The sequence below is a fragment of the Rosa rugosa genome, chromosome 6, assembly GCF_958449725.1.
Source record: "Rosa rugosa chromosome 6, drRosRugo1.1, whole genome shotgun sequence".
NCBI lineage: Eukaryota > Viridiplantae > Streptophyta > Magnoliopsida > Rosales > Rosaceae > Rosa > Rosa rugosa.
Window position 1 is genome coordinate 48,506,657 of NC_084825.1, and position 15,076 is coordinate 48,521,732.

The 15,076-nt window shown below is 37.0% G+C and overlaps 1 protein-coding gene across 1 annotated transcript; it reads left to right on the plus strand.

Annotated features, from left to right (window-relative positions):
* Positions 1-846: 846 nt before the first annotated feature.
* LOC133715813 (magnesium transporter MRS2-4) lies at positions 847-3,938 on the plus strand. Its single transcript, XM_062142474.1, has 4 exons — positions 847-1,502; positions 1,583-2,004; positions 2,442-2,723; positions 3,373-3,938. Exons 1-4 carry the CDS (start codon positions 1,169-1,171, stop codon positions 3,649-3,651), a joined length of 1,317 nt encoding a protein of 438 aa, XP_061998458.1. The 5' UTR covers positions 847-1,168; the 3' UTR covers positions 3,652-3,938.
* Positions 3,939-15,076: the final 11,138 nt, after the last annotated feature.

Genomic DNA, 15,076 nt, shown 5'->3' on the forward strand with positions numbered 1-15,076 from the left:
TGACCCTTTGGCACTAAGCCTAACCCGACCCTTGCATTAAGGCGGGCCGGCTCGACCCTTTCTTAAAAAGGGTAGGGTATGGGCCATACAAATGAAGTCCGGCCCGACCCTTTAAGTCCCACCAAATTAAGCCCTAATAATTTTCTATTTTTTCTATTTATTAAATATGTTTCTCCTTTTTCTATAACATACAACTTATCTCTTTCTTTGTAATTGATTTCCTAAGCTTTATTTTCTTTAATTTTTGTTTCCTTTGTTAAACAACAATTAATTTTGAGAGATTTAAGGAAATAGTTAATTGAATATAACAACCTTAACTAATATTTATAAATGTTATAAGTTAATTCCAACATATATGTATGTATCAATGTATGTATATGTGTGTGTGTGTGTGTATTAAATATGATCAACAAAAAATAATGAGTCTTGTATTATTATCTAGATAATCATTGAGTCACATTTTGAGAACGGAAAAAAAAATGCATTTCGACTCATTTCGGCCCATATTTGGCTCTATTCGGAAGGCCGGCTCGACCTAGCCTTTTAGGCCCTAGTTGCTCGGGTTTTTCGGGCGGATAAAGATTAACACATTTAAGCCCAGACCCGACCCTACCCGGCCCTAAATTTTGTTGACTTTGACTAGACCCGCCCCGAGCCGATCCTAAGCCTTAAAATTTAGGGTAGGTCCGGCCCATGATAACCCCTAATTCAGCATCTAATAAATTCTTTGTTTTTTTAAGAGCATCTGATAAAAGCAACGAATTCCACCAGGCTTCTTAAAATCCTAATTGAATATTTATAGCCTCTCTAGACCTGGGCAGGTAAAGCGTAGCTCATCTCTCACCACGTCGTCACAGAGTGATTCCGATTTTGGCCCTGCATGGTCTTTTACGTAATTGCCCCGACGCTTCTGTTGAACTCTTATGGCACCACGTTGTTTCTCCTCCACCAGTGAGTGAGAGAGAGAGAGCAGGCGAGCGAGAGAAGGAGAAGGAGGCTGTGCCCTCCGGCGGAATCTCCGTTCTCATCTTCTGGCTCATGAAGGAGAACACCGCTAAAGTATTCTTCTTTCTAGGGTTTCCTTTTATTCGGATTTGATTGGTTTTGTGAGAGAAAATTGTTCGGAAAAGATTTGGGGGGGTTTGTTTCAGGAACCAAAAGAGTGAGAATGGGGAAAGGTCCGTTCTCGTTGAAGCGTAGCAGCAGCAGCCGGCGGCAGCGGCCGAAGAAGTTTATCGGCCCTCCACCTTCTCCTTTCCCTTCGCCTCCTCAGCCTCGGCCCATGGGATCCGCCCCCTCCTCGCCCTCGAACAACAACAGTTCGGCTGTCAAGGCCAAGAAGAAGGCCGGCGGAGGAGCCAGGCTCTGGATGCGATTCGATCGCTGCGGCGGTTCCGAGCTTGTCGAGTGTGACAAGAATGCTATCATCCGACGCGCCGCAATTCCCCCTCGTGACTTGAGAATTCTCGGCCCTGTTTTCTCGCATTCCTCCAGCATCCTCGGTAACATTCTCTCTCTCTTTCTCTTTAATCCACCAACATCATTTCCGCCGTAACCTAATTGATTTCAATTGCAATTGCAGCCAGGGAGAAGGCCATGGTGGTGAATTTGGAGTTTATCAAGGCTATAGTTACCGCCGAAGAGGTTCTGTTGCTTGATCCTCTTCGGCAGGAGGTTCTTCCATTTGCGGATCAACTAAGGCAACAGCTTCCTCAATCAAGGGTTGATGAACAAGATAATCAACTGGATGCGTCAACAGCAAGGCAATGGCTACCTGTTCCCGAGGCCGTTGAAGGTTTGCAATGTGATCTCCCATTTGAGTTTCAGGTTCTCGAGATTGCTCTAGAAGTTGTCTGTACGTACTTGGATTCCAGTGTGGCAGACCTTGAGATGGAAGCCTACCCTGTGCTCGATGAACTCGCTAGAAATGTCAGCACCAAGAATCTTGAACTTGTTCGCAGTTTGAAAAGCAATCTCACCCGTTTGCTTGCACGAGTACAGAAGGTATATTTGCTCTGTATTCTATTTGTCCAACCGATCCATGACTGCTGTTAACATGTCTACTTTCCTCAAGTTTTAATCCTTGGAGTGAAATTTAATCCTCTTCTGCTGTTAACTAAAGTGAAAATAAAGAGAGGAAAGGGAGATATATACAATGGAGGCTAAGGTTTCAGTCACTATTTTATCATCCAGTCTATACCAAAAGTTACAGAACCAAATTAGCCATGCATAACATTACAATCACAAAATAGAATGATCAAACAGATAAGTCAAAATTTGTAGTTTCTTATTGGTAGGACTCTCGTAATAGGCAGTGTTACTCTTGTGAAAAGTTCTTCTCACTGGGTTTGAATAGTTTTGCACGTGTGGTCTATATGCCACCTTATAGAAACTATTACTATTTTTCTTTTCAAGTGAAACATATATCTATTTAATTTCAGGTGAGGGATGAAATTGAACATTTGTTGGATGACAATGAAGACATGGCACATTTATATTTGACAAGAAAGTGGATTCAGAATCAACAATCTGAGGCCTTGTTGGCACGTTCTGGCTCAAATAGAAGCAGCCCTACTGCACCCAATCTCCGTCGGCTAGGCTCTAATAGAAGCAGTAGTTTGGTAACTAGCAACAACATGGGTGAAGATGATGTAGAGGATCTAGAAATGTTGCTTGAGGCTTATTTTATGCAACTTGATGGAACTCGTAACAAGATATTGTCTGTAAGTGCAAATCCTCTCTTAGCAACCTTATAATGAAGTACTTGACTCTTAAATTAAATTTTCTAGAATTCCAGAGATATCGATCCTTTTAAAAGAAAGTACCTAAAGATAATTTGTTGTCACTCTCACATTCAGCCTTATAAATTGCACATTTTTCTGGTTGCACTTGATCCTGGAACAATCTGGAGGCTTTAGACCTTGGAGGATTTTAAGTTGGAACTGACTTAATTATCATTTGTATAGGATTTTTAATTTACAAGCTAGTTGGTTTCTAAAACAAGGGAAGAGTTACGGATTGTAGAAGATTGATCAGTCTTTAGATATTAATCTTACAATTGACCAACCCACCACTTGATAATAGCCTTTTTAGTGGTCTTCTTGACTTTGAATATGATACTCTCTTTGAGGAATCGGTTATGTTCAAAGATGTGATAGTTCAGCTAAAAGCTGACTTTAATGTGAAAGACGTCATCTGTGATAGGTTTATGATCTCTTACTTGTTTAAAATGTCAGGGTAACTACTGGTGATTACTTTTATCTTCTCTCTCTCTTTTATTGTTTATTTTGTTTTATGTAAATTTAGATAAATGGCAGAGGATGTAACTGTAGTGCTTGGGTGACAGTTGTATTGTTTCTTCATTGGATGTAGGTACGGGAGTATATAGATGACACAGAGGATTATGTCAACATTCAACTTGACAACCAGCGAAACGAACTCATTCAGCTCCAATTAACATTGACCATTGCATCATTTGCTATAGCCGTAGAGACCTTGATCGCTGGAATATTTGGTATGAACATTCCCTGTGTATTATACGACAAGAAGGGGATATTTGAGTTCTTTGTTGGAGGTGTCACTGCATTTTCGGTATTGCTTTTCTTCCTTGTTTTTGGGTATGCAAGGTGGAAGAAGCTGCTTGGTTCGTGAGTCCCCTTCATGATCTTTCGTAGATATAATAGATTCACAAACTTGTTTACCTGACTATCAACCTCTCACCAAAAAAAAAAAAAAAAAGGACTGCTGTAGCAAGTTGCATCGACCTGACTTTTACGACTGCTCTAACATCATTCGAACTTTCTTGTATGTAAAATATATGTTAGTGTACAATTATTGTATATTAGAATACAGAGAAAATTTTCCATTATGATTACATCAACTGGGTTCAATTATTGGATTAAAAAAATTTCAGGTATTGATTCTCAACATTATGATTACATCAACTGGGTTGTCTTCCTTTGGTTCCTGGGCATCTGTTTTCGTAATAGTTTGTGATGTTTGTGTATATTACTGCAGCTTAGTTTTGGTCTTTTCATCAAGTACTTTATTCAAAGTTTTAAGCTAATATATGGCGATATAACCATTTAAAGGTTTTTTTTTTGTTGGTACTAAATGATTTATCTTAATGACATTTGAGTAACGGGATATCTTTGATTGCAAGGGTGCATGACTTGGGATGTTGACAGAAGTCTGGAAGTTAATAGTGTCATAACAGGATTGTAGATATGTGATAGAGAAACCGTGCTTAAAAGAGAATAAAAGTTTGCGTCCGACTAAAATAATTCACTTTTGCATTGAGAAAGGTCGTATGCTTTGAGAATAGATGAGATGCAGCGCAGCATTGGTTATTGTGTTACCACTTCTACAATACTTTCTATCATTTTTACAGTATACTAAAATAATTCACTTTTGCATTGAGAAAGGTCGTATGCTTTGAGAATAGATGAGATGCAGCGCAGCATTGGTTATTGTGTTACCACTTCTACAATACTTTCTATCATTTTTACAGTATCAACTACAAAAAATACGATGATCTCGCATCTTTTTGTGTGCTTAATCTCGGCATTGACATCGTTATTCGTTAGCTTCACTTATTTGCATGAACTTAATTGCCTATGTAACTTCGTTGAACGGGCCTCTCTTGCTTTCAAGCGATGTACGTTATTAGCATCACTTGCTTGCATGAGTGTGGCTAGCCTTGCTGCAATCCGGAGTTAATTAGTTAGCCAGCATATCTGCAATCTTTTAGCTTGATTTTGCGGAATGTTGCAAGCAGGATTTTTTATTTTATTTTTTTATTTATTTAATTATTTTTTCCAAAGACTAACCATCCCATTGACTAGCAGGTTTCCAATGGTTACAAACAATCATCCCATCAACTAAAGATAGTAAAATAAGATAGATATTTCATTTCAGTAAGACTCACAACTCATTACATTATTTTTATAAGTCAAGTATAATGATCAGCAGAATCCTAGATATAGATAACCCTCAAAAATGAAAGAACGGGAAAATGGCCATTGGCCGGCATCTTGCAACAAGGTTCTCTCGGATTCCTAGAGTGCACCCCGTTCTACTGGTTCAGACTTGTTATTGCACCCTTGCATTCCAAAAACCTGCATTATCAAACATGCTTCAGGACATTCAGATACCATCAAACTATGCAAATCAATGAAGTGAATGAACAACCAGGAAGAAGTGTCTCCTCCTATACTATATTTTTACAGTTTCCTCAATTGAGAGAATACAGAACTGCAATGTTTAAAGAAGATGTTCATTTCAAAAGCAAAGAAACGACAGAATCAGAAGAAAAATATCTTAACATTGTTCTCGTATCAGAATGAAAGAACATTTTAAATGGTCATATATATCACCAAACATCAGTATCATATAACATTAGATTCTACAGTACGTTAGAGATTGAAGAAACAACAAAATAAGCTAGCACAGCATCAGCATGCAGATCCATTTAAGCTGCATCGTATCATCTCAATAAGGTAAGGAAGGCCAGTGTCACGCATATAAAAGCAGGTCATTATGTTTCTATGCTGTGTTTTTTATATTCTGAGACAATGGAGATTTAAAGTAGATCATTGGGAGTCTCTTTCAACAAACACATCACAAATTCAACATCAGAACCAAAGAGACAAGTACCGTATTCAGTTTGCTTCAGACCATCATCATTGTTCATACATTTACTTAAGTAACCAACTTTCAAGGCTCGACTCTTAGTAGAGGTATAAATTTAATCCCATAGCAGTTGATTATTTAAACCAATGCAGATTGCAGAGTATAAGCAAAGTTCCCAAATAATGAAATACAACGACCACGTTGTATATGAAGCCAGTGAAGCAAGCATCAAGTGTACACGGAGTCGATAACAACGGAAATGCATCTTTGTGTAATAGATGGACTGGTCCACAACCAAGTATGAACTCAAAAGGACACTGAAAATTGAGTACTAAATAACAGCAACAAAGAAAAACAAAAAACATTTTATCATATGCATCAAGAGAAAATTGAATCGTGATCAAGAAGAGTTGAAATTGAGGAGTAACACTAACCAGAATTTGAATCATGCATGAGGCAAACATTCCTATTCATTTCAGCAGCTGTATGTTGGGTTTAGTCCTTTGACCTTATCTTCCTTCACCCCATTACAACCATTAATCCAAAGTAGAGTCTCTTCATATACAATCAAGTCAAGGTTTCTACCAAAGTTGTTTATCTCAATGACATACTTCTCTCCTTCACTATTCCAAACAAAATAGATGACAGGCTTTCTTTCTTTATGATCAATCCTTACCACCCAACATCTCCCAGTAGCCAATCTTGCCAAAACGGAACTACTTTCCATAACCAATAGTGGTATGAGCATGAAAGAGGTATGCCGCTCGGAAACCTCAAATTCATATAGCTTAGTCCAAGACTCGCACACACCATATTCTTTCATGACCCACAACCCAATAGGTTTTATGTGTAGGGTCCCAATGAACTAGATACAGGCATCCTCCACAAACACCAAGATCATAAACCGAACTATTCTCCTTGTCTTTGTCTCTCCCACGCCGCCCTGTTCCTTCAAAATCAGGAAGACACACCAAGAGTGCCTCCAAAAGCTGTTGGGCCCAATGGGTACTAAAATTTGAACTCCAATGGGTCGGGCCCAACGGCTTTTGGAGGCACTCTTTTGGTGTCAAAGGGTTTCACCAAATTTTGAAGTGCCTATAATACCATTCAATAACATAATTATCAAAGTTTCTATTGAGACCTCCAAATTTGCTCATTTGACATCTCATGCTCTTTACACCTCCTTTGTGCTTTTAAATACAAATATTTGCTCATTAAACCTTCTTTTGAATTCCTCAAATAACCTTAGTTATATTATTCACATACAAAAAAATAAAATACTCATTATACCTCAATTCACTAACTACCTCTTGTAAAGAAGAGGACCTACTCATACCCCAAATGCGGTTATGCTAGTTAGAGAAAACTTATTCCCATTACTGGAATAAAAACAAATGAAGAAGTTAGCCACTTAGCCCTATTCCAAATTTCAACTGGACTCACAAAATTTATTAATTAATTATTTTTTTTAATTTGTTTTTTTTTTAGTGAAAGCTAATTTGGGAGAAGATTGAGATATTTTCATTAATAATAAGGACCTCTATTTATAGATCCTACAAGTATCCCTAATATCATCCAGTACAAGTAGGAATTACAACCAGGCTAAATAATTCTAAACCTATTTGGACAATTGGACTAGACATACAATATCTTGATTTCCTGCAAAACAGAAAGTGTTGTTTTTTTTTTCCTGTATGCTTACACACAATAAGGAGAATATATAAGTGACTCTTTTTTCCTGTGAGTTGTGACCTGTTGGTAAGTTACAATTCCAAACATTGTAAAGGTCATAGGTTCAATTCTCACTGACATATGTAAGAGTAGGGGGTGGACTAAGGGTTTTTTTTTTTTATCAAAAATAAATAAATAAATCTCATTCGGGATTAGTAGATGGAAATTGGCTTCTTTGCTATAACTATAATTTGCTAGAAAAAAAAAGTGCATCATCTGGCCCTTAAAACTTCTTGATGTTTCTTGATGTGGCATCAGCTGACCCTTAAAACTATATCTGACGGTTGTGATAGAATTCAAGCAAATTATAGCATGTTATATTATAGCAGAGAAGCCAAGTCCTAGTAGATGACTCTTAGGGCATGTTTACTTACTTGGAATGGGAGTGAATGATTACGGGGTAAATTTATTCCTGCGTTTACTAACACATAAAGGAATTGGAATGATTCCGGGTAAAAGTATTCATGCATTTACTAACACATGAAGGAATCAGAATGAGTGTAGATCCTCCCTCCTTATAATAAATCGATTCCTGAATACTCAGGAATTTAATTACGAAGGAGGGGAGATGAGTTTAGGAATCAACTCCTCCGGAATCAATACTGATTCATTTATTCTCTCATTCCAGTTGTCTCCGATTCATGATTATTTCAATTCCAAGTAAGTAAACGTGCCATTAATTTACAGTAAGTAGACACGAGAACTACGAAATGACGATGCTCTTATGGTTGAAGATTATGGCCTGACTGTAAGATCAAATATGGACATAACACATATCATCATAAAGTAATTGATGATTAGCTTAATATCAATCCTAGTTTAACATGGATATAAACAGTAAATCAATACTAGTGACTTAATGAAGTAGTGTATCAATTCATTAAGGATAGTAATCCATTGCTTAGTCGACAAGAAAGGCTATAAGTTGTGATACATTAGGAATCTAATAGTGAAACCTAAACCGACAAGGAATGCTTTAATGGGAAGCTTCTTGAGGTTTAAGTCTCATATATATACAGATGAATTGGTCCCTGATTACTACCACGACTATTGCATAAGTTCTGTCCATTGAGAAGCAAGTTGGTAAGTAACAGAAGACCACATTCAGTGATCGAGTTAAGCAGTTGCATAAGATGGAATCCATGTCTGTTATTGCTGAAGGTAAGCCTTAATCCTTTTATGATTGTTGTGCATATGTTGTGAGCATGTAACTATGGTTTTACAATTGGTATCAGAGCATAGGCTCACAAATATGAAAAATCGTTTTAGGGTTTTGCAAAACAAACATAAAATTTTTTAAGAGTTTTTTGCTTTACGGGTCAAGTAATTGATCAGGTTACTGACCAAGTCACTGGTCATGTAACTGGTCAGGTATCTGACCAAGTAAGTAACTGACCAGGTAACTGACCAAGTAACTGGTCAGGTACCTGATCAAGGTAAGTTACTTAAGTCGACTGCTGCATCTGGTTAATTATAAAATTCACGCTTCCGCTATGATTTCTTAAGCAGCAAATTGGGGAAAAAGCAAAAACAGGTTTTTCTGTGAAAATTGTTTTCGATTCATAGCATGATAATTAAGTTTTGATTGTGCCCAAGAACCCTAGTTGCATTCCCGGCGTGCGTTAGGCTAGAGTAGATGGTGACCGGATGAAATTTACAATTTCTTGATTGTTCCCTGGTTTCTTGGAATCGAATCAACTTTGGTTATGCTTGAATATGCATGTTGAATTGATTGATGATATGGTATTGTATCTGTGATTGTGTAAAATTGTATGAAGAACAGAAATCTCCCAGATTTTGTTTACACGTTAAAGTTGACAGATACAAGAGCTTAATTTTCTTACAAGGATGAATCTGGATAGAATGTAAAGTAAAAGAGCTCATATGTTTTGTGGTTTTCTGTTGGCATAAGTGATTATGATGCACAAAGCATCCTTCATTGATGTTGGCAGAAAAACATTGATCAGGTACGTGTAACTGGTCAAGTAACTGACCAAGCAACTGACCAAGTAACTGTACCTGATCGAGTAACAAAACTGAAATTGTGTTTTGTGTTTTAAAACTATGCTTCAGTTTTATCTTCCAAAGAAGTGGTTAAGTATGGTTTTAGAATACAAAACAGCAGTATGAATGCTTGATGAAAATAAATACGGATACTTAGAAATTTTTCTTCTGTCTAAAGATGTGGATAAATTTCTTTGGATAACTTGTTTTCATTGAACATGGCATATTGATAAAGAACTCCAGGATATTAAGTTTCTGCTCAAAAGTGATGCTTAATATTGTTTTGTTATGGACTGACATGAATGCAAGTATGGTTGTTTAGGTTTTCTGTATGTTCTTGTTTTGGTTACTTAAAGCTAAATAAAACACAGAAAACTTAAACATATTTTCTTTACAAACTGAGAACTCACTCGAATTTTTTGTTTTGCTCCTTAGGCAACTCTTACATGAACTTGAACAGTGTCTTGATGTTAACTGGAACCAACTATAGAGCTTGGCTAGACTCTGTGGAAAATTATATGGGAATGCATGAGAACATAGACTACTGCTTTACTGAGGATAAGCCTGAAGAGTTAAATGAAAAGAGCACCAAGAAAGATACTGACCTTTACAAGAAGTGGCATAGATCCAATAGAATGGCTAAGAACCTCATCAGAACATCTATGTCTAAGACTGTCAGGGGAAGTATAGAAGAGCCTGAGCTAGCATCAGATTTTCTGGAACTCATAGGTGCTAAGTTTAAAGAAAGTGAAAAAGCAGAAGCAGCTAGGCTGACTAAGGAGTTTCATGATTTGAAGTACATGGGTTCAGGGGGAGTTAGAGAGCATATTATGAAGATGATCAATATAAATGGCAGACTCAGGGAACTCTTAATGGGGGTTAGGGATGAGCAAGTAGTGCATTATGCACTACATTCCTTGCCTAACAGTTTTAGTCATCTTAGGACCAGTTACAACTCTCAAAAGGGAAACTGGACTCTAGATGAACTTATATCCATCTGTGTGGATGAGGAATCTAGGATCAAGGAAGAAAAGGAACCTGCTACAACCATTAACCTCATTGAGAAGCCTAAAAGGAAAAAGCCCCAGAACAAGCTCAAGCCTACCAAAGCCATAACTAAGAGTTCAACAGCTGCAGTGGCCAAGGAAAACAGGCCATTCAGGTTCAAGTGCTACTTTTGCAAAAGAGTAGGACACATGAAAAAGGACTGCACTGGCTATAAAAATTGGTTAGCCAAAAAGGGTAAGATTTTTTCTAATACAGTTTTTTCCTTAGAAATTAATCTTATAAATGTTGAACCACAGTCTTGGTGGATAGATTCAGGCTCACCTATTCATATTACTAATTCTTTGCAGGGATTCATAAGGAGGAGAATCCCAAAAAGTGATGAAGTGAACCTGTGTGTAGGCAACGGCATGAGAGTGGCAGTCAAGGCTATTGGAACCTTAAAGCTCGATTTAGGATTAGGAAAATTATTAGTTCTGGACAATGTTTTTTATGTACCTTCCATGAGAAGGAATTTGGTTTCAGTTTCTCTTTTAGTAAAATCTGGTTGTAGACTTGTTATGGATAGTAATGGAATTCTTATTTCTAAAAATTCTGTTCAAATTGGTTCTGGTGTTATTATGAATGATTATTTACAGTTAAATTGTTCAATGGCTCAACAAGAAATTTTACTTGTTGAAAATAACACCAACAGTACTAGCACTTTAACAGGTGTTAAAAGAACCAAACTAAATGAAAAGTCTGCATTTTTATGGCATAGAAGACTCGGCCATGTTTCAAAAGAGAGATTGAAAATTTTGGTGAAAAACAACATCCTAAATGAACTTGATTTTTCTGATCTAACAGACTGTGTTGAATGCTTTAAGGGAAAAATAACTAATACTAGAAAGAAGACTGCATATAGAAGCCAAAATTTATTAGAACTCATACACACCGATATATGTGGACCATTTAGGCATCAAACTATCTGTGGGAATGTGTATTTTATCACATTTATTGATGACTTTTCTAGATACAGTTATATTTATCTACTTTCAGAAAAGGCACAAGCATTGAAAGCCTTTAAAATCTTTAAGTCTGAGGTAGAAAATCAACTAGAAAAGAAAATCAAAACAGTGAGATCAGATAGAGGAGGTGAGTTCTATGGCAAGTACACTGAATCCGGCCAACAAAAGGGTCCATTTGCCTTGTTTTTACAAGACAATGGAATTAAAGCTCAATATACAACACCCTATAACCCACAACAGAATGGTGTTGCAGAGAGAAAGAATAGGACTCTTTTGAACATGGTTAGATGCATGATGTGTACAACAGGTTTGCCTAAATTTCTGTGGGGTGAGGCTTTAAAAACTGCAAATTATATTTGCAACAGAACACCTAGCAAAGCCATAGAAAATACTGCTTTTGAGCTTTGGTGTGGCAGAAAACCTAGTCTTCATCACTGCCATGTTTGGGGATGTCATGCAGAAGCTAGGATTTATAATCTAAGCTTGAATAAACTTGATCCTAAGACAGTTAGTTGCTATTTTATAGGTTATCCAGATAAATCTAAAGGCTATAAATTATATTCTGCTTATCATTCACCTAGAATTTTTGAAACACATCAAGTAAAGTTTCTAAGTGAAAAAGTTCACAATACAAACCTTGAGGATTTATCCTCAGATTTTGAGGAAATTGTGTCGGATGAGAATATAAGCGTAGCATTGCCTTTAGAACAAGAAGTAACTGATCAAGTCACTGGTCGAGTAACTGACCAAGTAACTGATCACGTACCTATAACTAGTCAAGCAACTGACCATGTCACTGACCGAGTAACTGTCACTGGACAAGTCACTGACCATGTAACTGGTCAAGTATCTGACCAAGTCACTGGTCGAGTACCTGTAACTAGTCATGTCACTGACCAAGTAACTGGTCAAGTACCTGTCACTGGTCATGTCACTGACCATGTAACTGACCAAGTAACTGTCACTGGTCAGGTAACTGACCACGTAACTGACAACCCTCAGCCTAGAAGATCACAGCGAGCAAGAAAACCAACTTATGGGGGGGAAGATAGTGACTACATTGTTTATCTGCAAGAAGCAGAAATTGAAATAGATTGTGCAGAGGACAATGATCCAACTACATTTAACCAGGCCATTGAAAGTAGTGAATCTCATCAATGGCAGCTAGCAATGGAAGCAGAAATTAATTCCATGAGTCAAAATGCAGTTTGGGAATTAGTTGAACCTGACCCAAATCAGAAACCTATAGGTTGTAAATGGGTTTTCAAAACCAAAAGAGATGCAAATGGCAATATAGAGAGACATAAAGCAAGATTAGTTGCCAAGGGTTTTACACAGAAGGAGGGCATTGACTTTACTGAGACTTTTTCTCCAGTTTCTACAAAAGACTCATTTAGAATAATCATGGCTTTAGTTGCTCACTTTGATATGGAGCTACACCAAATGGATGTTAAGACAGCCTTTTTGAATGGTGAACTAGATGAAGTGATTTATATGAAGCAGCCAGAAGGTTTTGTGCAAGCTGGAAGTGAAAACTTAGTATGCAGGTTAAGAAAATCAATTTATGGCCTTAAACAAGCTTCTAGACAGTGGTACAAGAAATTTGATTCTGTGATTTCTACTTTTGGATTTACAGAGAATCTTGTTGATGAGTGTGTTTACTTGAAGACAGTTGGGAACAATTTTATTTTCCTAGTTCTCTATGTGGATGATATACTTTTGGCTAGCAGTAACATTAAACTGCTTAAAGACACCAAGAGCTTTCTGTCAAAGAATTTTGACATGAAAGACTTAGGAGAAGCATCCTATGTACTAGGCATTGAGATTAAAAGAGATAGAGCACAGAGACTACTTGGTTTGTCTCAACAGAATTATATTACCAAAGTTTTGAAGAGATTTGGTATGGAAAAGTGTGCAGCTGGAGAAGTTCCCATGTCCAAAGGTGATAAGTTAACCAAGAAGCAGAGTCCTAATAGTGATGTTGAGAAAGAAATTATGGAGTCAAAGCCTTATGCTAGACTTGTAGGAAGTCTCATGTATGCACAAGTCTGCACTAGGCCAGACTTGTCTTTTGCAGTAGGGATTTTATCGAGATTTCAATCTAATCCAGGCCATGAACATTGGGTAGCTGGGAAGAAAGTGTTGAGGTACCTGCAGAAAACTAAAAGTCACATGCTAGTTTATAGGCAAGTGGAGGATCTGAAACTCGTTGGATTTTCAGATTCTGATTTCGCAGGGAACTATCCAGACTCCAAGAAGTCAACTTGTGGATATGTGTACATGCTAGCAGGAGGTGCAGTTGCTTGGAAAACCATGAAGCAAACACTAGTTTCAACCTCCACCATGCAAGCTGAATTTATTGCAGTATATGAAACTGTGTGTGAAGGACTTTGGATCAGGAATTTCTTGATGCAGACCAAAGTGTTAAGTCACATTGTGGCAGGCACACTTGTGATTTATTGTGATAATGAAGCAGCAGTTTTCTTCAGTAAGAACAGTAAAAGGTCAAATAATTCTAAACACATTGATTTAAAGTATTACAGTGTTAGAGAAAGGGTTAAGCATGGTGAGATAGCTGTTTTGAACATTGACACGAATTCGCAGCTAGCAGACCCCTTCACCAAGGCCTTGTCAGTAGCAGCATTCCAGAAACATACAGCCAGCATTGGAGTTTTAGCTAATCTAGATGCTTAGGTTCAGTATAGAGTTAATCCAGTTGGAGCAATTTAAATTTTTAAAGTTTTTGAGTTCTTGTATTTTTTAGTTGTGATCTTTTGACTTTATTTATCACAACTTATTTGTAATGACAAATTTTATTATTAATAAATTTTGAGGTATTTTCAGATTCTGGTTATTGCTGCAGTTTTTGTTGAATGTTCTGAAAATTATCGATTTTGTGTTTAAAGTTATACTTGCTATCAGATGGCTTAAATCATGTGAAGCATGATGTTAAGGTTCAAGCAATATTTTTAAGCCATCAGTGTTCAGTGAATTTGCTTGAGTTTCTGGTTTTAGAAACATAAAGTAGGACCTAATATATGTTTACTTGTTGATACACATTAACATATATTATATCACTTCTGGTTGAACATATGTGGATTGCAGAAGCTTGTGTTAGTGGTTTTGAAACTCTGCATTTTTGTTAAAATGTATACTGTTTCTTGCTCTGCATAAGTAACTGTGATCTGACCATGTTGGAATGGATTTTCGATTTGAGTTTGTTATCTGGCGCGCACTTCAGTAAGTTAAGTAGGTTTTGATGTTCTCTGGTGCAAATCATCGAGCATGATATGTGTGAGTCCAAGGGGGAGATTGTAAGATCAAATATGGACATAACACATATCATCATAAAGTAATTGATGATTAGCTTAATATCAATCCTAGTTTAACATGGATATAAACAGTAAATCAATACTAGTGACTTAATGAAGTAGTGTATCAATTCATTAAGGATAGTAATCCATTGCTTAGTCGACAAGAAAGGCTATAAGTTGTGATACATTAGGAATCTAATAGTGAAACCTAAACCGACAAGGAATGCTTTAATGGGAAGCTTCTTGAGGTTTAAGTCTCATATATATACAGATGAATTGGTCCCTGATTACTACCACGACTATTGCATAAGTTCTGTCCATTGAGAAGCAAGTTGGTAAGTAACAGAAGACCACATTCAGTGATCGAGTTAAGCAGTTGCATAA

Bases quoted from the DNA above. Each gene is read 5' to 3' on its own strand.
- LOC133715813 (XM_062142474.1), top strand. From the start codon at position 1,169: ATGGGGAAAGGTCCGTTCTCGTTGAAGCGTAGCAGCAGCAGCCGGCGG. The intron at 2,005-2,441 runs GTATATTTGCTC...ATTTAATTTCAG, and splicing joins TGCTTGCACGAGTACAGAAG to GTGAGGGATGAAATTGAACA. The intron at 2,724-3,372 runs GTAAGTGCAAAT...CATTGGATGTAG, and splicing joins CTCGTAACAAGATATTGTCT to GTACGGGAGTATATAGATGA.